At 42.4% G+C, this 24,801-nt stretch overlaps 2 protein-coding genes across 2 annotated transcripts; both read left to right on the top strand.

The window, feature by feature from the left end:
- Positions 1–233: 233 nt before the first annotated feature.
- Positions 234–10,244, top strand: LOC141428795 (large ribosomal subunit protein mL62). Its single transcript, XM_074088812.1, has 5 exons — positions 234–525; positions 1,010–1,111; positions 1,769–1,852; positions 7,302–7,471; positions 8,704–10,244. Exons 1-5 carry the CDS (start codon positions 370–372, stop codon positions 8,795–8,797), a joined length of 606 nt encoding a protein of 201 aa, XP_073944913.1. The 5' UTR covers positions 234–369; the 3' UTR covers positions 8,798–10,244.
- Positions 10,245–12,240: 1,996 nt separating this feature from the next.
- Positions 12,241–24,754, top strand: Cluap1 (clusterin associated protein 1). The gene is made up of 11 exons (XM_074088825.1): positions 12,241–12,429; positions 13,453–13,649; positions 14,685–14,849; positions 15,296–15,391; positions 16,718–16,935; positions 17,667–17,799; positions 18,619–18,703; positions 19,662–19,757; positions 21,456–21,575; positions 22,482–22,574; positions 24,278–24,754. The coding sequence occupies exons 1-11, from the start codon at positions 12,408–12,410 to the stop codon at positions 24,391–24,393; spliced, it is 1,341 nt and encodes a 446-aa protein (XP_073944926.1). The 5' UTR covers positions 12,241–12,407; the 3' UTR covers positions 24,394–24,754.
- The last annotated feature ends 47 nt before the right edge of the window (positions 24,755–24,801 follow it).

Genomic DNA, 24,801 nt, shown 5'->3' with positions numbered 1-24,801 from the left:
AGGATTGATTTGTTAGAAGCATTTTGTTTTTAATTACAATTCAAGTGTACCTAATTGTTTTGTAAAATAATATCACATATTTTTTATAATCTAATCACATAATTTATTGATATTATAATAGTATTATAAAAGGTAGATAATAAATAAACTAAAACTAGATATACCATGTTTTTATTTGGAGGTCGAATAGCTTTCGAAGCATGATGGCACTGACAGCTGTCAATAGCTGACGTTTGAATAAAAGTTAGGTTAGAATTTATTAAATAAAATATCTGAAACTGAAATCGATCGATATTGAAGATTGGAACAATGCTATATTTATTAAACTAACAGTTACATTTATTTAGAAACTGAGCATACGTTTGAATAATGGCGTTTACACCTTTAAGGCTGGGTTTTATTCACAAAATGGTGCAGAACGTCTTCTACACCACAATGTTAAAGCGACCTATGGCCTACAAAAGTTCCATATCTTTGGAAACATTATACCCAAACAGTTCTCTGAAACTCAGTACTCCTACTTTTGTAAGTACCATTTGTACGCCGTCTTATAAGATTTCTCGGCCACCATCTGACATATTTAATCAACATTTAAGAGTAATCAAGGTAACGTCCGAGTCTATATAGGTAGTACTAGCCTGTTGCCCACGCCTCCATCCGCGTAAAATTCGTTTATCGCTATCCCGCTCTAAATTGGTTCAGCGGTTTAGACGTGAAGAGTTAACAAACAAATAGACTTCTAAGCGCTTTCAGAAAGACCATCATTGCCAAGAAATATGTACTGCAAGAAGCTTGTCAGAAAATCATTTTTCAAAACAAAATTTACATTTTAGTATTATAATTCTCTTCAAAAATTACCTTGTGTTGAAACTGCAAATTGACAGCAGGTTGTACTGGAGATTATTATAAATAAGGATTGGATTGAAGAAAAAAATAAGGATTGTATTGTTGTATTTATTTCTTATACTTTAAATTACTGTTGCTGTCATATGATAATTGTTCTTTTCAGAATGCAGATCCCAAAGAAAAGTTCACAGGTTTTATACCTATTCAGAAACTGGAAATCACATACAGCGCTAGCTCAGGGCCTGGAGGACAGAACGTAAATAAGGTACAGAAATATATATGATGTTAGATTGAATAAAGAACAACCTTTTCACTTCTCATGCTCATAAAGTTTGTGTTTATGCTGTATCTAGGTGACATAAAATGACTTTTTATGCTCTAGTTCATAAAATAAAATCCTCGTCTAAGACCAACTTAAGACCAAGGTAATCAGGTGTCAACAGCCACAAAGAAAATAGTTTCTGTATATTTTTTAAATAATTTTTAGTTAAAACTAAAAATCATTCAAATCAATCATAATAAATCAGTAAAATTAAAAAAATGGCATTATTATAATAATGCATAAAAAATAAAAGGTACATAGAAAGTGAATCATTGTTTCCACTGTTGCTATTTCATTTCCTCGCCATCAAAGTGAAAAGCAGATTGTAAAACTCAAGCATTAAACCCATTTTCCCCTCTATGTGTCTATCCACTCTCGCCGTACCGGCTCGGGTGGCTATATGAATGCCTGCCTCGGGTAAAATGGCTTGTTTTATGCTCTTATTGTACAATCCACTATTTATATTGTTACATAGAAACAAGGTAAACAAAGGTGGTTTCTTTGACATGGACATCTGTAAAGTTATAGCAAACAATTATTAATCAATTATTTGCCTTGAATAATTTGTAATACTAATAATGATTCTATTTTATGCTTCAGGTGCATACAAAAGTAGACCTCAGGTTCAAGCTGGCAGACGCTGATTGGCTGCATCCTGAAGTGAAAGAGAAAATGCTTGAACTGGTAAGTTATTTATAAATAGCTCAACCTGTTGAACCCAAAAGAAACTGAAGTCAAAATATTTTTCTGCCATGAAGTATCCTATGTTCTAAGCATAACCGCAACAGAAGTGTAAGGTATAGTGTTAATAGAAAGACGAGGTTTTCAAGACTGATTTATTGACAGCTGTCACAATCAATTTGTACGTCTACCTTCAAGTGAGGACATACCCTCACTTTACAATATTACTATAAACAACATTCATCACATTCCCCCTGCGCATGAATACTATAACTATCACACATAGATTCGTAATGTTTTTGGTTAAAGATAAATACATCATTTCTAAACAATGTTGTTTTTGAAATAGGTTGCTGATGGATATTATGCATACAATAACGATAGCATTTAATTTACTATCAGATTTATGTTAAAGACATTGTGATGATTTGCACACTGCAGAATAGATAATTATTTACCTACTCATTCATTATGATCACGTTTACGGGGGCGTAGTCTGTCCTTGTACGAAAACGTTTCATTAGTTGGTGGTGTGGGATGGTCGTCGGAGTGTGGGTCTGCAGCGTCATTCCGAACAGACTGCTGTGAGGCACTAGGCTCACAACTGGACTCCACCTCCTCGCTCAAATGACTATTTACCTTGCTTTGTGACGTATCTGCGTCGTTTGTTACCTGTGCACCGGAAAAGCGATGACTTTTCCGAGATGATATTATTTGGTCAGTGTGCCGATGCGACAATCCATCTGCGGTCAGTACCTTATACGTGACTGCTCCGGTGCGCTCGGTGACCACCCCATGCTTCCACTTACTCTGCGCTTTTTTAGAGAAGTCTCTCGCAAGTACCTGGTCCCCCGGCTGTAGAGTGCGCGGCGTGCCACCGGTATGGCGCGCCTGCGCGCTCTGCGCGGCGCCCACGCGGTCAGCGGTGCTGCAACGCAGCATGTCCAGACGCGTGCGCAGCCTGCGTCCCAACAGCGCTACAGCCGGTTCTTTTTCTGTGGTACTGTGTGTGCTATTCCGATACTGTAATAAAAATTTTGACAAAGCCTTATCGATGTCTTCATTCTCGGATGCGGCCTTTTTAATGGTTCTCTTAATTGTTTTTACGGCATTTTCTGCGGCGCCATTGCTAGAAGGGTGGTAAGGAGTTATCAAAATATGTTTGACACCGTTGTGGCGCAAAAAATTTTCAAATTCTTCCGAGGTAAATGGTGGCCCACCATCAGACACGAGCTGTTTCGGAAGACCGAACCTCGCGAAACATTCCCTCAGTCGAGCATTTACCACACCTGCCGATGTACCGCTGTTCATGAGGAACACTTCGATCCATTTAGAGTGGGAGTCAATAATGACCAGGTAATATTTACCTCCATGTTGAAGAAAGTCTACGTGGAGTCTGGTCCACGGTTCCGATGGCCACACGAAAGGAACTGGCGGCACACGCGGCGGCGCACTGCGGACGGCGGCACAGGCGTCGTCGTGTTCAGTTTCCGATTCTTTCGCTCTAGCGGGAGGCGGGATAAGGCATCCGCGTTCCCGTTACGCTCCGTAGATACAAACTGAATATTAAAATTGTACGCAGCAAGGCGTACTGCATACCTTTGCAGGCGGCTGGCGGCAGTCTGCGGAATTCCCTTGGCTTCGCCGAATATGTAGCTCAGCGCCTTGTGATCGCTTTTGAGTGTAAAGTGACGACCATAAAGGTACTGATGGTGGCGTGTGACACCGAACACAATGGCTAGCGCCTCTTTATCTACCTGGCTGTAGCGGCGCTCGGCGGCGCTGAGCGTGCGCGACGCGCAGCACAGCACGCGCTCGCCGCCATCCGGGTACCTGTGCGACAGCACGGCGCCCAGCCCATACGAACTGCTGTCGACGGACAGCACCAGCGGCAGCGAGGGGTCGTAGTGAGCCAGTATAGGCGCGCGGGTCAGTGTGTTTTTGATGGTCGTGAACGCCGTGTCACATTCGGTTGTCCATTTCCATTTTTGTCCCTTTTTGAGCAAGGAGTACAAAGGCTGTAAAGTGGAACTCATGTTAGGTATAAAACGAGCGTAATAATTTATTAGACCGAGAGCGGCTCTTAATTGTGATACGTTTTGAGGTACCGGTGCCCTAGTGATTGCCTCTATTTGCTTTTGTCAGTGTGCAAACCTTCTTTATTTATTCTATAACCTAGATAACATACTTCGCTTTTGAAGAATTGACACTTCTCAAATCTAAGTCGCAGACCAGCGTCTTGTAGCCGCTTCAATACCGACCTTAAATTTGACAAATGTTGAGTTTTATCACGACCGGTGACACAAATGTCATCCTGAAAAGCCACAACACCTTTTAACCCGCACAAAGTTTCTTCTATTAATTTTTGAAACATCTCAGGCAAACACTTTAAACCGAAAGGTGCACGCTTGTAAACGAAAGTGCCCAAATGCGTCGTTATAGCAGTAAGGGGTTGCGACTCTTCGTCTAGGTTACATTGCAAGTAGGCATTTTTCAAATCAAGCTTAGTAAATTCCTCGCCCCCGCTCAACGCTGCGAACAGCTGTTCGATACGCGGCAATGGGTAGTGAAAGTCCTTTAACATTTTATTAACAGTTATTTTGTAGTCTCCGCATATTCGAATCGTACCATCTCTCTTAACGATCGGAACAATTGGAGTTCCATAATCGGACCTTTCAACTTTGTAAATAACTTGTTCGCGCTGCAAGCGCGCGAGCTCGCGCTCGACTGGCGCGCGCAACGCGAGCGGTATGGGACGAGCTTTACAAAATACAGGCGTTTTGTCCTTTAAATATAATTTTATACTAGATCTAAACGTGCCTATAGCAGGATTGAATACATCCGGGAATTCAGCCTTTAATTTATTTATGATAGGCGCACCCTTATCCGACAGATGAAACAAATTTATTGACTTTAAATTTAATTCACGTAGCCAGCGACGGCCCAGAAGAGGCGGGCCGCCGTTATCAATAACAAAGAGTGGCAACAATGCGGTCTCGCCGCCGCATTGTACATTGGCACTAACCCGTCCGAGCGGAATTATGGCATCGCCCGTATAAGAGTGCAGCTTAATTTTGTCAGTAATAATAGGCAAATGAGAAAGATGCGTATCATAAAAATGTTTGTTAACTGCTGAAATTTTGCTACCAGTGTCTATCTCGAATGTAACTATTTTATTTTCTAGCATTAACTCACAATAATATGGACTATCTTTGTTATTTTTAACAGAAATAACCTGGTATAAGCCGTCACTCGAGTCACTAAGGGAATCGGAACCGTTAGTAATAAAGTTTTGATACCTGGACCTGCCGACTTCCTTTTCTTTAGGACACATTACTGAGAGATGCCCTTTTTCACTGCACTTGTCACATACGTAGGACTTATATCTACACTTGTTCGGAGTATGTGCGCCTTTTCCACATCTCCAGCAAGCGGTACCGCGACGGCGGCGGGCGCCCGACGGCGCGCCAGCTCCGGCGCCGGCGCCCACACGGTGCAGCCCCTCCGCGGCCTCGCCCTGCCCGAGTCCCGCGCCGGCGCCCGCCGACAGCGCGGCTCGCCGCCCCGCGGCCCCCGCCGCGTGCCGCTCCGCCGCCTCCAGCGCGAGTGCCAGCTCCACCGCCTTCTTGTAGTCCAACGACCGCACGGCAAACAGCCGCGACCGGATATCCTCACTCCGCAAGCCGGATACGAACTGGTCCCTGATGTTTTCCTCCAGATTCGCGCCGAATTTGCAGTGGGTGGCCAGATGCTTGAGGTTCTGTAGGAAAGACCCGATCGATTCGCCCTCTGCCTGTTGTCGCTGACGAAAAACGTAACGCTCCGCTATTTCAGATCGCATGGGTTCTAAATGCTCCGTGACGAGCTTGACGAGCTCGTCAAAGCTCTTGTCCTCGGGGTTGGCGGGCGCGCACAGGTCACACATGAGCTGGTAGGTGGGCGCGCCCACGTGCGTCACTAGCGTGGCAACATGCAACTCGTCTTTAATATCGTTCAACAAGATGTACTGTCGGACGAGTCTCACGTACGCGGGCCACAGCGTGCCTCCCGCGAGGTTAAATTCGTGCAATTTACCAATAGGCATCGTAATTTAAACACCAAATCGTTCGCCACTGTAAGGTATAGTGTTAATAGAAAGACGGGGTTTTCAAGACTGATTTATTGACAGCTGTCACAATCAATTTGTACGTCTACCTTCAAGTGAAGACATACCCTCACTTTACAATATTACTATAAACAACATTCATCACAAGAAGTAGCATAACCGTAGCATATGACAGTTTTATGTTAGGGTTGGCGATTATGATGAATCATTTACTTACTTTTTTGCACATATGATTAATACAATTTAATGATAACCATTTAATTTTCTAACAAAGAAAATAAATTAACATGTCAAGTCAATGTCAATGCTAAATGCGTTTCAATGTGTCTGTCATTTTGTTTATGAAATCACGTATTTTCCATATTTCATCGAAGTATTAATATGGAATCTTTGTTGCATGATATATTGTTTGAATATTGGTGTGCTTGAAAACAATGAACAAAATATTATACACTCGTTTTCGACTTTAAAATGGATTTACACAAGTAGGCGACGCAGTTTGACTGCAATACATTTAGAAAAAATCATGATAATTTATTTTGGACATTGATACAATGTAATCATACAGGAACATAGTTTTTTCAAAATAATGTTGAGGTAAATGAGATATATTTTAAACTAGGTGTTTGACCCCGTTCCAGTTTTTTTTTATATTGCTTAGCGCTAACCTTTTCCTGAAAATAATGAATACAATAAAAAAATAATTATTCAATTCGGTGCCGTCATTCGGAAGTTATGCGCGTAAATACATTTTGGCGATTCATTTTTATTTATATAGACAAATTGTATGATTTAAATTACATTGTATTTTTATTTGTTCATAGTACTTACTTACCCTGACGTACAACTGCTACAGATTTGCTAGGTCGATTGTGGGGTATGGTTCTAAGGCAGTGCATGTTTTTCAAACTGTGCGTCGCAAGCCCCCGGGGGTAGCATATGCCCCTTAAGGGGGTCGCGCTATCTTTAAAGTACACTAGAAACGAGTGGGTAAGCAGCGAGTTTAGTTTTGTCGCTGGCTGTAAGCGAGTGTCCGAGTGCGACGGGCGATTACTCGCTCCACTCGACTCGCTCGTGCGGAGCGGCCGTCAAGCGTCGCTGAGCGAGTATCTATAGCTCAGCGAGTTTTATAGCTCTTGTCGCTGCGACAAAAGATATAAGAGCGAGTTCTCGCCGACAGTGTGAACAGCCAGCGGTCAACTATTAATATATGTGTCTCTTTTACTCACACAGGATCTTATATCTTTCGTTCGTTTCTTGAGCGAGAAAATAGTCGATAGCCAATCGTTTCCTCGCTGGCGGTGAGACAACTGCCTGAAATAGCTTTACACTGTTAATGCATTGCAGCACGGTAAGAAGCTGTCCAAGGAGGGTTATCTGATCGTGCGGTCCGACGCAACGCGCTCGCAGCAGCTGAACGTTGCCGACTGCCTTCGGAAGCTGCGAGACATGCTGTGGGAGGCGACGGCCGCGCAGCCGGCACCCGACCCCGCCGCCCAGGAGAGGGCTCGCCAGAGGTTGGTCAACCCATAATAGCTAGACACTTGAACTTTTTCAGATTATGTATAACCTACTGTGGCTGCACACACACACACACACACACACACACACACACACACACACACACACACACACACACACACACACACACAAACATCACGTCTGTCTGTCTTCCCAAATGGGATAGGCAGAGCACACGAAACGTTACCGCTTCGGAGCCACATTTAGCAATTTTAGGTTTTAAGTTTGACAAAAACGGTACAATAGTGACAGGTTGCTAGCCTGTCGCCTAAGGTATACCTTAACCTATATCCTCGGTTTTTTTCAGCAATTTTTGGTCGCTAGGCGTTGTTATTTGTTGCGGCAAGGTGACAGCCGCCAGTTGCTAGGGGCTAGTACCTAGACAATACATTATTATCCCCATGTGGTGTCGGGTTAGAATTACACCTCTCTATTTCTTCAATGGATGTCGTAAGAGGCGACTGAGGATATAGGTTAAGGTATACTGTATGTGACAGGCTAGAACCTGTCACTATTGTACCGTTTTTGTCAAACTTAAAACCTAAAATTGCTAAAAGTGACTCCGAAGCGGTAACGTTTCGTGTGCTCTGCCTACCCCATTTGGGAATACAGGCGTGATGTTTATATTATATGTGAGATGTGAGAAGTAAAAGTTTGTATTTGAGTTTTTAACAAAAACTTATTACTGTACTGTTTTTCAAACATTGTACCGCCCAAGGAGCTACGGAACCCTTTATGTACGAGACCGACTCGTATTTGACCGTTTTTTAGGGTTCCGGAGCCAAAATGGCAAAAACGGAACCCTTATAGTTTCGCCATGTCTGTCTGTCTGTCTGTCCGTCCGCGGCTTTGCTCAGGGACTATCAATGCTAGAAAGCTGTAATTTGGCACGAATATGTATAGACGTAAAGGGGGGGGGGGCAGTGCAAATTTTCATTAAAGTCGAGCGCCCCCCCTCTAAAATCTTATTAAAAATTCAGAATGGTAGTAAGTATATCAAACTTTCAAGGAAACTATAACGGCTAAGTTTGCATGAGAATTATTAGTAGTTTAAGAGTAAATAGCAGCCTAAGGTATAAAATATACCTAAACTTGGAAGATTCCGTATAAAATACGAAATCCTTAGAAAAATATTACTTATTTTTTTCGTAATGGCTACGGAACCCTATTTTGGCCGTGTCCGACACGCTCTTGGCCGGTTTTTTAATAACATTTGCATTTTTTCCAGGCATCTAAAGGCGGCGAGACTCCGAGTGGTGCTCAAACGCGAGGACGCTGTTAAGCGCGCCCAGAGGCAGGCGCCGACCATCCTCGACTTATGATTCTTCCACTAATTGGGCACACTGTACCGGGTTTTGGCGTGCGAGAACTGCGATGGCCAGATTAAGGCTCCGTTTCCACCAGAGATGTGCGAGGATGTGTTGTGAGAAATGTGTTTTTCGTGAACCAATAGAAACGCACCCCTGAGTTTTTAGAAATTCATGTGCGGAATTACATTTGAAATTTACCACGAGCTTTGCGGTGAAGGAAAACATCGTGAGGAAACCTGCACAAACCAGCGAAGCAATTCAATGGTGCGTGTGAAGTTCCCAATCCGCACTGGGTCCGCGTGGGAACTATGGCCCAAGCCCTCTTGTTATGAGAGGAGGCCTGTGCCCAGCAGTGGGACGTATATAGGCTGGGATGGAATAGAAACGCTTCATTTACCTCGCCTCGCTCCGCTCAGCTGTTTCCACCAGAGATGTGCTGTGCGAGGATAGGTAAATGAGGCGTTCCTATTGGTTCATGATAAACACATTCCTCGCAACACATCCTTGAACATCGCTGGTGGAAACGCAAGCGTTACATGTTAAGGCAGGCAATGTAGTTGGGTAGATTCCTGGGTAAAAATAGTTATTTGTGTCACAAGGGAGCGAAATGGTGTATTTGGGCCAATCAACTATTTTACCGACACTTTGGGCGTCTCCTGCGTTACCAAAATTGTCTCTGGCGTTACGAAGAAATCGTACTTCCAAGAAGATATTCCACGGTTCAATAGGTTGAACTTACGTAGGATGCCATGTATCCATGTACACCATCTATTAGGTAAATTGCAGAAAAAACATGTTTACTTACAAAAATCTGCCATTGTTTGAAAAATGTTGCGGGCAGATTAAGTAGTATCGGTAAAAAAGTTGATTGGCCCATTTACGGCGAGGGCGTACATTGAATCCAGAATGTAGCGAAGGATTCTGCAATAGAATCCTGCGCGTAATGAGGGATTCAACTATTAACGCCCTAGATGAAAATAATTATGCCCCCGAGTGGCTCATACAACTTTTCATACCGAGCATTAAGAAACCTGAAAAAAAAAATCAAATACTATTAAAGAACAACCAGCATAGAAAATGTCGTGGCTTTACAATTTATCACCTTCAAAAAATGGCATTTGCAATAAAACACTTAGAAAAGCCTTGAACAGAAAAGTTGCACTTTGCTCCCTCTCGTCAGGGAGGAAAAGTTACTTTTCTGAAGGAGCGGTGTGAAAAAATAATTTTCTATTTAGGGGTTGTTTCACCACCCATTGATTAATTTTATTTGACGGATAAAATGTGATGCCGTCTATTCGAACAAAACAAACAGAGACGGCATCTAAGATAAATTTAATCAATGGATGGTGAAACGGGGTAAGTCTGCAGTAAGATTATCAGAAAATATTAGACACGCATTTTTACGTTTGTCGTTTGACTTTTTATGCTCTAGTGCATAAAGTAAAATCTTCGTCTAAGATTAAAGCCACAAACAAAAAAGTTTCTACATATTTTTTATCATCTTTAATTCGTAAAAATAAAAATCGATCAGAATAAATCAATAAAACTAAAAAAAAAAAATTATATAGTAATGCATAAAAATAAAAGGTACATAGTAAGTGAACAATTGTTTCCGGCGTTGCTATTTAATTTCCTCGCCATCGAAGTGAAAAGTAGAGTGTAGAACTCTACCGTACTGGCTCCAGTGGCTATATGAACGTCTTGGGTAAAATTACTCGTTTTATGCTCTTGTTTTACAATCTACTATTTAAAAAAAAACTTGTTCTTTGTTCATCTTTATGGTGCCAGTGATGTCAATCCTTACTTAAAAGTGTACATAAGTGTGACGACACATGGAACCTTAACTGGCAACTTCGTCCTTTTTTGATTAGTCGACAAATATAAAAACGTGTCTGATATTTTTTTTAAACTAACTTATCGACTAATTATATGTTTTTAGGAATCTTGCCTATAACAAATAATGATAAACCGTATGAAACGGGGATAAAACTCCATAAGGACGGCGGAGCGTCGCAATATAAAAAAAAACTGCTTTCTTGTAACCGGCTTGTCGTCATTCGCACATATAAAAACCGGTGTCTAACTTGTACTTAGCTGCTTTGAAAGTGATCATATTAAATGTGATGTTATTGTTACAAATTCAAAGCAAGTGTTGAGAAATTTAATTATGATGGGTTTCAAAATAGCGAGTATTTGCAGCAGTCGGCTTGTTATTGGCTGCTGAGTGTGTCCAATTACCATTATTTTTAGTTACCCTTTATTTTGAATGTAGTATTAATATAGTCTGTAGATAAAATAAAATTTAAAGCAAATGTTATTGTTTTACTATAATTTTCAGTGCTTTTAATTTTCAGGGTTTCATACCCAAAGGGTGCCTAGGGACCGTACTAAGCATCTGCTGTATATCAAAGTCAAAGTCAAAGTCAAAATATCTTTATTCAATTTAGGCTATAACAAGCACTTATGAATGTCAAAAAAAATTTACCACCGGTTCGGAAAAACCTCTGCTGAGAAGAATCCGGCAAGAAACTCAACGAGGTATATATTTTTTTTTAAAACAGATTACAATATTATTAAATGATATGTATACATCACAAGTATTTAACACAACTTTATTTTTAACACAGTAGGTTCGCTATTTGAAGGGATCGCTAATGCGGATCGGAATTATTTCCAAATATCCCTGTCCATGATATAATCATTAACTTTATAATACGCCTTTGATATTAATGTCTTCTTGACAATAGATCTGAATTTTGTATCCGTTTCATTTATAATATTTTTTGGAATTTTATTATAAAACGTATGCAATAAATATGTATGTTCGTCTCTCAATGCGCTCGTCATAATTAGCCAGTTTAGTTATTATTATTCCCCTGAATGGCGGCTTGAGAGAATTGGGCTAATGCCAGTTACGATAACGGGTTACAGTCGAGGAAATTAAATCGCGTTTCTGAGTGGGACCTTTTCATAATCAATTTAGCTATGATTTTCCTTTGGCACATGTATGGAATAGCAATATGACATCACATCAATAGCACAAAGTATCCACCCTGGTACGAGATTCAGTTTATTTGACTGTACAGTTGATTCTGCCGAACGTCAATATTTAGGCTCCATTCCCATCAGAGATGGAGAGGATGTGATACGAAGAATGTGTTTTTCATGAGTCATGACATGAACCAATAGAAACGCTTCATTACAGTGAGCTGTGAGTGAGGAGGAAGCTTCGGAAATTCGCAGTTTTAGTGACTAAGAGAACCCTATAGGTAAGAACCTTATACTCTTTGGAACCCTCATTAAAACAAAGTCTCGCACAAAGAATCTATCTTGTCGAGTAAATTATCTATGGTATTCATGCTGCGGGGCTACTACGAAATTCTAAAATCGAAGTTCGTGTCGTTCCTTCTCTCTGACACTTGTACTATTTAATACGAGAGTGAGAGGGACGATACGATACGAATTTCGGAGTAGGCCCTGTTGCTATGGTTACGCTTGACAACAAACATTGAGTTGCGATCTGAGCTTGCGATTGTCGATTGTGTCAACGCTAGCGTAAAGAATATCAATTTCTAACAAGAAACGATGTAAAGTAGCAGCAGTAAGTTAGAATAAGTGCAACATGTCTTACAGAGATCTGCGAAGTAAGTGACTTTTTTATCTATGTAATAAATTTTAGTTAAAATAAACCTTAAGTCTACTAACAAGTCCAAACACAGCTTGATTTTCTACGCTGTTCTGTCCTGAAGTTCTAGTGACTAGCTTCCGGCTTAATCATCAGATCAGCTCGTTAGTATCACATATATTAATGTATTGTACAGTCAATTGTAAAAATATGAACTTATTCAAAGTTTCAAAATAAAGTACCACAGACTCTTATTCCGACGCAATGGGGGCTATCGCGTGTGAATTCGCCGCTAGAGGCGCTAGTGTAGCGTGAGGTCTCCGAAATGTCAAATCTCATAGTTATTGGGTGAGCTACGCGGGTTTATTTAGAATTAGAATAATTGTGTGAATATTTTGCAATATCTGAAATTAATTATGGCAAATATGCGTTCCGGGGCAATGAATGTCTGTGTTTTGAGACAGTTTTGTCTTTCGGAAACCTTTGTCCTCCCTTTTTTCCGAACAAAACGGGGACTATGCAACACTGTGGCATGCTCGATATTTATATGGTACGGTTTTAAGGTGTATTAAATATGATTTTAATCTAAACTTTGTTTCCACGCCCGTAATAACAGACTTTCAAAACCATACTTAAAAACCTCACGCAACAGTGCGCCATCTAGTGAGACAAAAAACGATAGCCCTCATTAAGGCCGTAGTAATATATTTTTGAGTGGTTCGAATAGATACTTATTTTTGCACTTGACTGTAAAGTTGACTCTAATTTATGCTAATTTAACTTGCTTCTCCGCTAAAAGAGAAAGGTTTTAGCGTAGAAGAAAGGTCCCGCCCGAGTTAATTTCTAACCCAGGGTTAAAAAAATCAGGTTAAATATTAATGACCTAAAACGACCTCATTACCTCCCCTCCTTCTCTTTCACCTCTTTAGTTCATTGATATGGATCTTCGCAAAGTAACGACTGATTAAATAAATTAGTTAATCATTAAGCTTAATTATTAAACTTATAACACCCCTCTTTTTGCGTCGGGGGTTAAAAATAGATTTCAGCGAAGCAATGCGCGCGCTGGGCTACCCGCGTGCGGTGTGTCTGGACACATTCCGCAGCCCCAACTGGGCGGCGCTGGAGCACTGTATACGCTGGCTCGCGGCCCGGCTGGAGCCCGACGCGGCGCTGCCCGGCGGCCGCGGCAGCCCCGACCAGCGGGTCGCGCTCGTCACTCACGCGCAGGCGCTCTTTGTGAGTCCACACCATGGCAGTTGGGCAACTTTTTGCATCGCTTCACCCGACTGTACAGTCACCAGCACCAATATCTGACACAACAAGCGTGCATAAATATCTGATACGACTCTATTTCTAGGGCTGTGGCAGATATGAATGCTGGTGACTACGAAGGAGGGTTATGTTTTTCGAGCATAATTTGTATGGATGCACTGATGTATGCATGTATGCTTATTGCTGTGGTCCTCTCTGCAGCTTAAACTGCTGGACGGATTATAATACGTTAGGTATACAATCGTCCGTGGAAAAAAATACACCGGGCAGAATAATATTTTACTATACTCCGTTTACTTTAAGGTTTGAATTAACGGTCTAATTGTAACTCAGGTAAATTTATCAGCGGTATCTATTATGTTTTTATGATAGAAGTTAACACAATTTTAAATAGTTTCATTGTTTCACTTAAATCGTGTGCAAATATTAATGTTAAGTTTCAAATGTTAAAATAAATGAAGTATAATAGGTACTTCAAACCCAACACTACCTGTCTACTACTAGTCGAACTAAACAACGAATAGAGTCAAACATAGAGCTAAATAACAACGACCATCGATCGATCATCGATCATTCTAGGGAACCTAGGAAACGCTCTAAGTAGGTAGTAAATGGTAGTCAAAAATGGCGCGCATGATGTCGGATGGATTCTCGGTAAAAAGCTCGCAGCAAATTTTCCGTCGTTTCACTTGAATGCTCGCTAGAATCCTCGCTTAAACGCTCCTGTTTATTTTGAGAACTTTTACCTGTAATGTAACATTCGCTAGAATGCTCAATAGGTAGCGAATGCTCAAGTTTGTCAGCACCTTAACGAGTGTCATTCTAATCTGAGGCCGTATTGCAACGTATTGTATCGTAACGTTTCTGGCGCTCGCATCGCAATCAAATGACAGTTTTTGTATGCTAAATCTGTCATTAGATTGCGATCAAAGGCGTCAGAAACGTTAGGCAAAACGGCCTCTGGTCTATAGGAATTATGTAAGCAAGTTCTCATTCCAGCATTCCCGCGCCAACCTGAAGCTGAACGGCAAGCGGTTGTACGGCGCGGACGGCTGGGCCGTGCGTGAGCTGCTGAAAGTGGCGGCGCTGCTGCGAACCGCGCAGGCCGCGCCGCCGCCCGACCAGCCGCCCGACCGGCCGCTCGCGTACGACGTCAGCACCCGGGTCAGTACTGAACTGACTGGGCAAGGGGGCGGCGCTGATGCGGGCCGCGCTGCCGCCCGACCAGCCGCCCGACCGGCCGCTCGCGTACGACGTCAGCACCCTGGTCAGTACTGAACTGACTGGGCAAGGGGGCGGCGCTGATGCGGGCCGCTCTGCCGCCCGACCAGCTGTCCGACCGGCTGACCGCCCGCTCGCCTATATACATACGACGTCAGCACCCTGGTCAGTACTGAACTGACTGGGCAAGGGAGCGGCGCTGATGCGGGCCGCGCTGCCGCCCGACCGGCTGCCGCCCGCTCGCCTATATACGACGTCAGCACCCGGGTCGATACTTGGCAAGGGGATCCATCGTTGTGGGCACGATGGGCATGCCTGAGAGAGATCTTTTTACTGTAGCCTCTCCTCACAGGGTTTTTTATTTCAATGTTTATGTTTATGCTTTGTAGTTGGGCGAAATTAAGCAAGCGAGAGCCCTTGCTACGGACATCACGGCGCAAGGGGCGTTCCTCCACGATCTGCTGGCTAAAGAGGCCGAGAACAAGGTGAGACTTTTTCAAGTTGGTAATTAACCTGTCCTCTCCCAGAGGCACACATTTGTGCCCAAATTCCTTTGATCCTGTTATCCTGGGAGATGACAGAAAATGTTGAAACTTATTTTTGTAAAATAACATCCCGTCAAAAACATTTCATAACGCTGACAAGCTCATAACGATTTTGCTGTAAAAAGTTATCAGATCCAAGGATAAGCCAATTAAGCCTCTTAAATCTACCTTTACTAACACCTTAGTTTTAAAGTGTGACCTGGCAGTTTGCTCTATTGCATATCATAAAATTGAAGACCTGTGACATAATTTTCTACCGTGCATAAGTAAATAAAAGCTACTAATAATAACTATTAAAAATGTGAAAGTAACTCTGCCTGTCTGTTACCTTTTCACGTTTCAACCGCTGAACCGATTTAGACGAAATTCGGTATGGAGATAGTCGGAGTCCCGAGGAAGTGTGTGTGTTTGTATGTTTGTCCGACTTTCACGTCGAAACGGAGCTACGGATCGACTTGATTTTTGGTATAGAGATAGTTTATGGGCCAGAGATTGACATAGGCTACTTTTTATCCCGAAAAATGCACAGTTCCCGAGGAAACAGCGCGCGATAACCGAATTCCACGCGGGCGAAGCCGCGGGCAGAAGCTAGTGTAAAATAAATTGAAATTGTTTATTAAAAACATAATATTTGTTTACACATAAAAAGTAAGTAAGCGCTGAAATTACGTCTAGGTTTTATTAAACAATAAACCCATATACTAGGTACACTTTTGACTCAATCATCTCACTCAATGTTCATCTAATTAGAACACTGAGTACCTAAACATAATACAATATCATGCTAATTCATAAATAACTTAAATGCCTAAACTAGGATACTGAAGTAGCCTGTACCTTAGGCAAATAAAAATGTGGGCTTAAAACATAACATTAATGATAGTAACAATTTATTTCATCGTGTTTCGCAAATATACAAGTAAAAAATTATAATGCTCGTATAACGATCCTAGTATAAGGCCTATCACGACCAGATGGCCTAGTGGTTAGAGAACCTGACTACGAAGCTTGAGGTCCCGGGTTCGATTCCCGTGTCGGGGCAGATATTTGTATGAAAAAATACGAATGTTTTTTCTCGGGTCTTGGGTGTTTACTATGTATTTAAGTATGTATCTATCTATATAATTATATTTATCCGTTGCTTAGTACCACATAACACAAGCTTTGCTAAGCTTACTTTGGGACTAGGTCAATTGGTGTGAATTGTCCCGTGATATTTATTTATTATTTATTTATCACGTGTCCCCATTGGCCGTATTTTTGTAGGAGGTCCGCGAGCAGGCGCTGGCGCGTCCTTTGGACATGTCGGCGCTGGAGGCGGCGCTGCGGCGCGCGCTGGCGGCGGCGGCGGCGCGGGCGGCGGCGGCAAGGGACCGCATCGACAGCGTCGCGGCCTCCGAGGCGGCGCTCGACGCCAAGCTGGAGCGCCGGCGCGCCGACCTGCTGCGCGCAGAGAAACGGCTGCACACCGTGCAGAAGATCAAGTCAGTACGAGTCCTGGGACACGGTTTTTAGGGCTCCGTATCGTAGACTTCGTGACCAGGAACCCAAGCGTAAAATATACATAGAACCGGTGCGGGTTGGGAGCGGGTCGGGTGTGAAGTGCGGTGGGCCTGTTAACGTGGCCGTGGAACTTTTTGTCATATATAAACAATATAGAGTGGGGTACCGTTGAAAGCCTTTCAAGCAGGGCCATTAGGGCATTAGGACCATTAGGCAGAACAGGCAACTGCCGAAGGGCCCGCACGCGCACTAAAGAAATCAAAAATGTTTCATAAAGTAAAAAAAATATTTTTAATTACCTATGCATTCTTTCCACACATGCTATCAGTTAATTTGATCGAACTTGAAAGGAGCTGATGATCTTCAAATGGCGGAAAAAGGGCCCGAGAATTTGCATTGCTTAGGGGCCCTGACATGGTTAATCCGGCCCTGTTTTCAAGGACCAGTCCTTGAAAACAGGGCCGGATTGGGGGGTGGGCAATAAAATTACCCACTAATGCGACTGTAGCGACTCCTAGCGCCATCTAGTGAACAAATAAGTAGTAAGATGCCTCTCCACACGGTTTGACTTTGAGAGAGAGAAACATTTATTTACACATATTCGATACACATAAAAATACATTAGATGGAAAAAAATAACATTGAATACTTAAGGGTATGTAGGTATAACATGGACATGACCTAAGTGGCTCTAATTTTGTAACACCACCAGGCCAGCGTACCAAGGCGAGTTGTCGGCTTTGGAGAGCGAGATAGAGCTACTGTGGGAGCGGTACGTGCTGCGCTACCGCTGCGTCGAAGCGCTCAAGCATCAACTCAGCGTGCTGGAGACGGCACAAGCAGAGGTCTGTCCTTTTTAAGGTTCTGTAGCCGAATGGTGACAAAATAAACTTTAGCACTTCGTTGCCCATATTTCCAAACGACGGCACCGAACTGGATAACTTTTTTTTTTGTTATGTTCTCTATTGTCAGGATAAGATTTGTGTGTTTGTGCTAACCAAAATTAAAAAAAAAATATTTGAACGGGGCAACCAGCTAGTCTTAAATAAAATCCCACAAAATGTTACTGATCAAACAGACACAAAATTCAAATCTAGTGTCAAGAAGACATAAATATCTAAGGCGTATTATAAAATTAATGATTGTCACGGACACATGGATGAGTCCAAATTTCCCAAATGTAAATATTTAAACATTGTAAATCGGGATTGGTTTTTTGGAATCTTTTTGTATTTTTTATTTCAATTCCAAATTTTTTGTTACTTTTACGGTCATCCCGTAAAACCTATATCGAAAATACAAACTGAAACACAAGGCACGTAGCACATAGCACACGGCACGGAATGCCGAGGACCTGGGTTCGATTCCCAGCGCTGGTCTTCTTTTTCTGGTTTTTCTGTGCATCTATATTTCAGTTTGTATTTTTCGATATTGAAAATCGGTTAAAAAAAACCCTGGTTGAGTTTCTTGTCGTATTATTAAAGAGGTTTTCCGTACCGGTGGTTATTGTTTTTTTGACATTCTTAGTGCTTGTTACAGCCTGAATTTAATAATGATATTTTGACATTTTATTTGATTAAAAATTTGATCGACCCCCCTACAATGTCACAGACTTTGCCTCTTTATGATATTAGTATAGATTACTTTGTCTGTCTGTTGCGCAGGCTGCCGAGGAGCAGCAGGCAGCCATCATGACGCTGATCCACAAGTACGAGGCCGAAGACGTGCTCGGCAAGCTCAGCGAGTCAGGTCAGCAAAGCTCTCATACCCACCGCTGGGTACAGGCCTCCTCTCAGAATGACTGTAGTTCCCACGCGGGCCCACTGCGGATTGGGAACTTAAAACACACATTGAATTGCTTCGCAGGTTGTGCAGGTGTCCTCATGATGTTTTCCTGTACCGTAAAGCTCGTGGTAAATTTCAAAATGTAGTTTCGCACTCATCCTTTTGGCATCACACTACAGCACAATGTCTCTTATTTTCCTCTCTTCTCCTGTTTATGTTTTTACTGTGTTTTTGTTGTGATGTAGTGTTTTTCTTGTTAATGAATGTTGTGAGTTTGAGTTTGAGTGCATTTTGAAAAACTCAGAGGTGCGAGCCGGGGTTTGAACCTACGATCCTCTGCTTTGCTTGTTATTTCGAAATTTTGTCCCTATTCCGCCGGAAAATAGCCTGTGTGTTAATCCAGATGACCAGCTGTCTACTTACCAAATTTCATCCAAATCCGTCCAGCCGTTTTAGCGTGAAGGAGTAAAAACATACACACACATACTCACAAACTTTCGCATTTTAATATTAGTAGAATTGGTAGGGTTTAGTGTATCATCTACGAAGAGTTCTGTACTAAGGCAGTTGTCTCACCGCCGGCGAGGAAACGATTGGCTATCGACTATTTTCTCGCTCAAGAAACGAACAAAAGATATAAGATCCTGTGTGAGTAAAAGAGACACATATATTAATAGTTGATCGCTGGCGGTTCACACTAAGCTATAAAACTCGCTAAGCTATAAAACTAGCTCAGCGATACTCGCTCAGCGCTGTTAGCTTGGCGGCCGCCCGGCTCGAGCGAGTAGAGCGAGTAATCGCCCGTCGTGCTCGAACACTCGCTTTTCACTGCTCGCCCACTCGTTTCTAGTTACTCGCTCTGCTCGCTTCTCGCTCATCGTCGGCGGTGGGACAAGTGCCTATGGTCCGTGTTTTTAAACAGACGAGCTGGATTCCAGCGACGATGGCAAGGAGTTCGAGGCCAGGCAGCCTCGCCCGGCCACCAGGCCCAAGACCAGACTGCGGATCAAGACTGCTGGTAAGCATATCAGACGCAGGACGTCCACTGTTGGCCATAGGTCTCCCAGCATGCATTTGTTGAAAGCGAATTAGATTTGTAACTATGATTGGTTTTCTGGAGTCTTTTTGTATTTTTTATTTCAACTCCAAATTTGTTACTTTTACGGGTATCCCGTGAAACCATATCGAAAATACAAACTGAGACATGGATGCACAGAAAAATCAGAAAAAGAGAATCGAACCCAGGTCCTCAGCAATCCGTGCTGCGTGTAATTTGATTGCTTAGTAGCGACATCTCTTGTCTGGGTGAGCGGTTGGTTCCGAAAGAGTGTGACGTCTCTCGATGAGAGCGGAACATAGATGTCGCTAGTGCTGCTGCATAAGTAGCGTAGTAGAAATAAGCAACCTGAGATATGTATGCATAGGAAAAATTCGTGTCTAGATTCCTGTCCAGCGGTGGTGTAGGGGTTATAGCACGCAGCACGGATTGCTAAGGACCTGGGTTCGATTCCCAGCTCTGGTATCTTTTTCTGGTTTTTCTGTGCATCCATGTCTCAGTTTGTATTTTCGAGATTTGTAACTGTCATGCTCAATGCTTGTGAGATGAGATTATTCACTTAGAGCAAAAGATATTGAGATCAAGGATTGCTTCGATTGTTGATAACTATAGAGTCTTCATGATGACGCGACTCGTGCCGTGGTTCTTATTACAATGTCATTAATGTCTAATTTTGACAAAATCACGCGTCTTCGTGGATGACACTAGGTATAGCCAGTTGCCCGCGACTTCGTCTGCGTAGAACTCGTTTATCCGTTCCGCGTTCTATGCAATATTCCGGGATAAAAACTATCCTTCTCCGAGACTCAAACTATCTGCATACCGAATTTCGTCTAAATCGGTTCAGTGCTTTAGACGTGATGATGATAAAGTAACAAACAAAAAAAAAACAGACTTACAATCGCATTTATAATATTATAGTGTGATAATAATTAGTGGCATTCATATTCATATTCATTTATTCATTGCAACCATGGTTTTTTAGGGTTCCGTACCCAATGGGTGCCAACGGAACCCTATTACTGAGACTCCGCTGTCTGTCTGTCTGTCCGTCCGTCCGTCACAGGGCTCTATCTCTTGAGCCGTAATAGCTAGGCACTTGAAATGTTCACAGATTATGAATTACTGTGGCCGCTATAACAACAAATACTAAAAACGGAATAAAGTAAATATTTAAGGGGGGCTCCCATACAACAAACGTGATTTTTTTTGCCGTTTTTTTGCTAGATATTAATAACGGCAACAGGTATACGCTTGAAATATTCACAGAGTATTTAGTTGTATAATCACTTTAAAAATAAATAGTTAAATTAAAATAAAATAAATATTTAACTTAATTTTTTTTTGCCTTTTTTTGCTAATGTCTATTGTAGGTATAGATTATGGCACGGAACCCTTCGTGCGCTACTCCGACTCGCACTTGGCCGATTTTTTCATGCCATCACGATTTACCCCCTTATTCATAAACGACAATCAAACCTATTTTAGTTAAAATGCCGCTAAAATTCGTTTGTCCTTATCTGTCACTTCGACATTTGTATTTGTTAGAAAGGGACAAAGCATTTGTTAGTTAACATAGGCCTGTTAAGTTTTATGAATAAGGGGGTAAATGTTTACTTTCTCTCTCTGTTTGTATCGCGTGCGTGGCGTGTGTCGCAGGCGGCGGCGCGGCGGAGGCGCGGCGCGCGTTCGGCAGCATGGCGGTGGCGGCGCGCGACTCGCTCGACGACGACCGCGACGACGACCGCTCCGACGACGACTCGGACCGACCGCTCTATGGCACGTTAATTCTATGGCATACCGTAAACTGCTTCAACTTTGCCCTCTGGCCCCAACATTGCCTTATTCGATTTAGAGTCGATAACTTAGCACTCTTATAGGTTTTAAACATTTATCTACACGGGAATTATTATTACGGGGAGATAAAAGTTTAAAAACCTCGAAGGGTGCTAGTTATCGACTCTAAATCGAATCAGGCAATGTTGGGGCCAGAGGGCAAAGTTGAAGCAGTTTACGGTATAAAAAAAAATTAGGCTGACAACACTTGCTGTACACTGATTAAACGATGTTCTTCTTAAATTTAAGAGCTATGCTCTTGTCGATGGAGTGATCGCCACTCCGTACGGTCTTTGGCCAGCTGTTTGACTTCCTGATAGGTACGGCACGACAACCACCTTTTCCTTCACCTGGTTAAAATAGGTCAAACGATGTTGATACTTTGAAATTATTTAAATTTTCCACATATTAAATTAAATTACGCTCGGGACTCTTCAAGCTGCATCAATATTCATTATAGTAATGTGTGAAAGTTGATGATACACTTTAGTAGTCCCTTGGTAAATTTTATGACCTTTGTCAGTGCCCATTTACGTACAGTCCAGACGCATCAACTTTTGGACCATTTTGACCAGATTGGCATAGAATAATGTCTTCTAAAGACAAAAGGAGGGGTGTTATAAGTTTGACCGCTATGTGTGTCTGTCTGCGGCACCGTAGCTATTAAACGGGTAATCCGATGAGGACGCAGTTTTTTATTTGGAAGCAGGTTTTCTAGCGATGGTTCTCAGGCACGTGTCATCGAAATCGGTTCAGCCGCACACTTTGAAGTGTTAAAGTCAGGGGTTTTCCAACTTTTTGTTGGTTATCTAATTGTGAAGCGGCGTCGGTCCTCGTCCGCAGGCGCAGGCGCAGGCGTGGAGGAGTCGCGCTGGCCGCGCGCGCGCCCCGCCACGCGCACGCTCGCCGCCGACGACGACGAATTCGCCGACCTCATTGAAGGTAGCTTGCAGCCGTTCAAACTCTATACTTGGTTTCGATAGGTATTTAACTAAATGTAAACAAAACAACGTCGATTGGTGTCTTAAATATTGAAAGAAAGAAGATATAATGAAGAGATATTGAAATTCCCCAATTAAACTATCTAAACATTTACATTTCTGTATTGAAATACACTAGTCCAGTTTGTATTGTATAATAATGATAGATAGATAAAACATGTTTAAAATCCTTGAATTTACCAAATCTGGTAGCTGAAGTTTGTTGACATTTAGCTAAATACCTATTACTGACACTTGAGGTATCCAATCTTAGGCCTCTAGGTTGGCAACGCATCTGCAATACCCCTGGTGTTGCAGATGTTTATGGGCGGTATTGATCTCTTACTATCAAGAGACTCACCAGTGGAATAAAAAATAAATTCCAACCAAGTATAATAAATCCAATTCTAAGAATTTTAAGATTTTGGTATCTAAAGAAAAGGCAAATAAGGTTTGCGACGAAATGCGAGTTTGAAGTTAAACGACTTGAGGGCTAAAAGACAGGCGAAATATCGCTAGATGGCGTTAGTATCGTGAAGTCCGTTTGACGTTTGCTCGTGACATTGTGTCTTAAGGGCGGTAAATAAGGAATTACGAACGAGAGTCTATTAGAAGCCCGAAGTCGAATTCTAGTACCGCCCGCTCGACATACAATGTTTTTCATCACATTTGCAAGTAAAATTTTATATTTGTAAAAGAAAAACTATAATGCTTCCAAATATTGGCGATACCTTAGGCTGTGCTCTTGGCAACGTCGCCCTCTACCTCCCTCGGCATGCGCCGCAACGTGCGTGTGCATATGGTCCATGTAGTCCTGCAGCAGCGCGCGCAGCGCCATCAGTACGGGCATTGACTCATTTACCGACCACGGGCTTCATGACAAGCACGTTAAGGTCGAGGGTTTTATTTGGGGGGTTGCAACTAAGGTAGCCTGCATGTTACGACACTGTTTACGAGCAAGTGTGATGAAAAATAACTAAATGAGCCAATCGCAAGCAAACGTCAAACGGACCTCACGATTCTAACGCCATCTAGCGATATTTCGCCTCTGTGAAAGAAAACCCGCATTGGCCTATCGCACCTTCGCAGTCCTATTTGGTCACCATCTTAAATCGTTGTGAATCACATGTCGTCAGCATACCATTCCTAACTTGTCCACATTCTTCTTTCTTCCCCCCATTGTACGATTCCCGGTCGGGGCAGATATTGGTATGAAATACTTATACGAATTAATACGAACAATTTTCTTTATCAATCTTTTTTTTCGACGATCGCATATAGCCTACTGGTTTTTTTTGTTTGGGACTCGAAAGAGTGTGACGTCTGTCGACGAAACATAGATGTCGCTAGTGCTGCTGCTTAAGTAGCATAGTAGAAATAAGCAACCTGAGATATGTATGCATAGGAAAAATTCGTGCAGTGGTGTAGGGGTTATAGCACGCAGCACGGATTGCTGAGGACCAGGGTTCGATTCCCAGTGCTGGTCTCTTTTTTTGGTTTTTCTGTGCATCCATGTCTCAGTTTGTATTTTCTACTGGTTTGAGTTCCCGACTACGTAGCTAGAGTTTCCGGGTTCGATACCCGGTCGGATATTTGTATGAATAGGTAATACGAATGTTTGTATCCTCCTTTACTCCACGCCTCCATGTGTATCCTCTTGCGCAGGAGTGGACGGGTCGGGCTCGCTGAGCAGCTCGTCCGAGAGCGAGCTGCGTCTGCGCAGCGAGCGGCCCAGCGCCGCGCCCGGCCGCGCCTCCGCCCTCAGCGACAACGAGTTCTAGAAACCTACGCTGTTCGGCTACTACGGGCTACTACGAAACTTGAAAATCGAAGTTCGTGTCGTGCGGTCTCTCTCGCTCTCGTATTAAATAGTATAAGTATCAGAGGGACCGCACGACTGCTGCTGCTGCTGAGCTGGCAATGTTGTATTTTTGTTAGTTTTTCTCGATTATTCCATAAAAATTTAATCAAAATTAAAAATGTGGTCTGATAGAACTGTTCTTAATATAAGTTAATGTGTCTCCACTCCTATAATTATTCGTGATTAACTTTTATTTTCTTTAAAAACCGTTAATAAACATTTGTTCTTTTTAAAGAATATAAAAGTCTATCACGAATAATTATTGGAGTAGACACATTAACTTATTTATATATTAAGTCACTTTGGCCCTGAAGGCTAACTTTGTTAT

This window comes from Choristoneura fumiferana, chromosome 6, assembly GCF_025370935.1.
Source record: "Choristoneura fumiferana chromosome 6, NRCan_CFum_1, whole genome shotgun sequence".
NCBI lineage: Eukaryota > Metazoa > Arthropoda > Insecta > Lepidoptera > Tortricidae > Choristoneura > Choristoneura fumiferana.
Note: the sequence above shows the minus strand (reverse complement) of the source record. Positions and strands in the feature narration are given on the sequence as shown.

Excerpts from the sequence above, each read along its gene's own strand:
- LOC141428795 (XM_074088812.1), top strand. The coding sequence starts at position 370 with ATGGCGTTTACACCTTTAAGGCTGGGTTTTATTCACAAAATGGTGCAG. Across the intron at positions 526-1,009 it reads AACTCAGTACTCCTACTTTT|AATGCAGATCCCAAAGAAAA; the intron begins GTAAGTACCATT and ends TGTTCTTTTCAG. Across the intron at positions 7,472-8,703 it reads CAGGAGAGGGCTCGCCAGAG|GCATCTAAAGGCGGCGAGAC; the intron begins GTTGGTCAACCC and ends CATTTTTTCCAG.
- Cluap1 (XM_074088825.1), top strand. The coding sequence starts at position 12,408 with ATGTCTTACAGAGATCTGCGAA. Across the intron at positions 14,850-15,295 it reads CGTACGACGTCAGCACCCGG|TTGGGCGAAATTAAGCAAGC; the intron begins GTCAGTACTGAA and ends TATGCTTTGTAG. Across the intron at positions 18,704-19,661 it reads CGGCAAGCTCAGCGAGTCAG|ACGAGCTGGATTCCAGCGAC; the intron begins GTCAGCAAAGCT and ends GTTTTTAAACAG.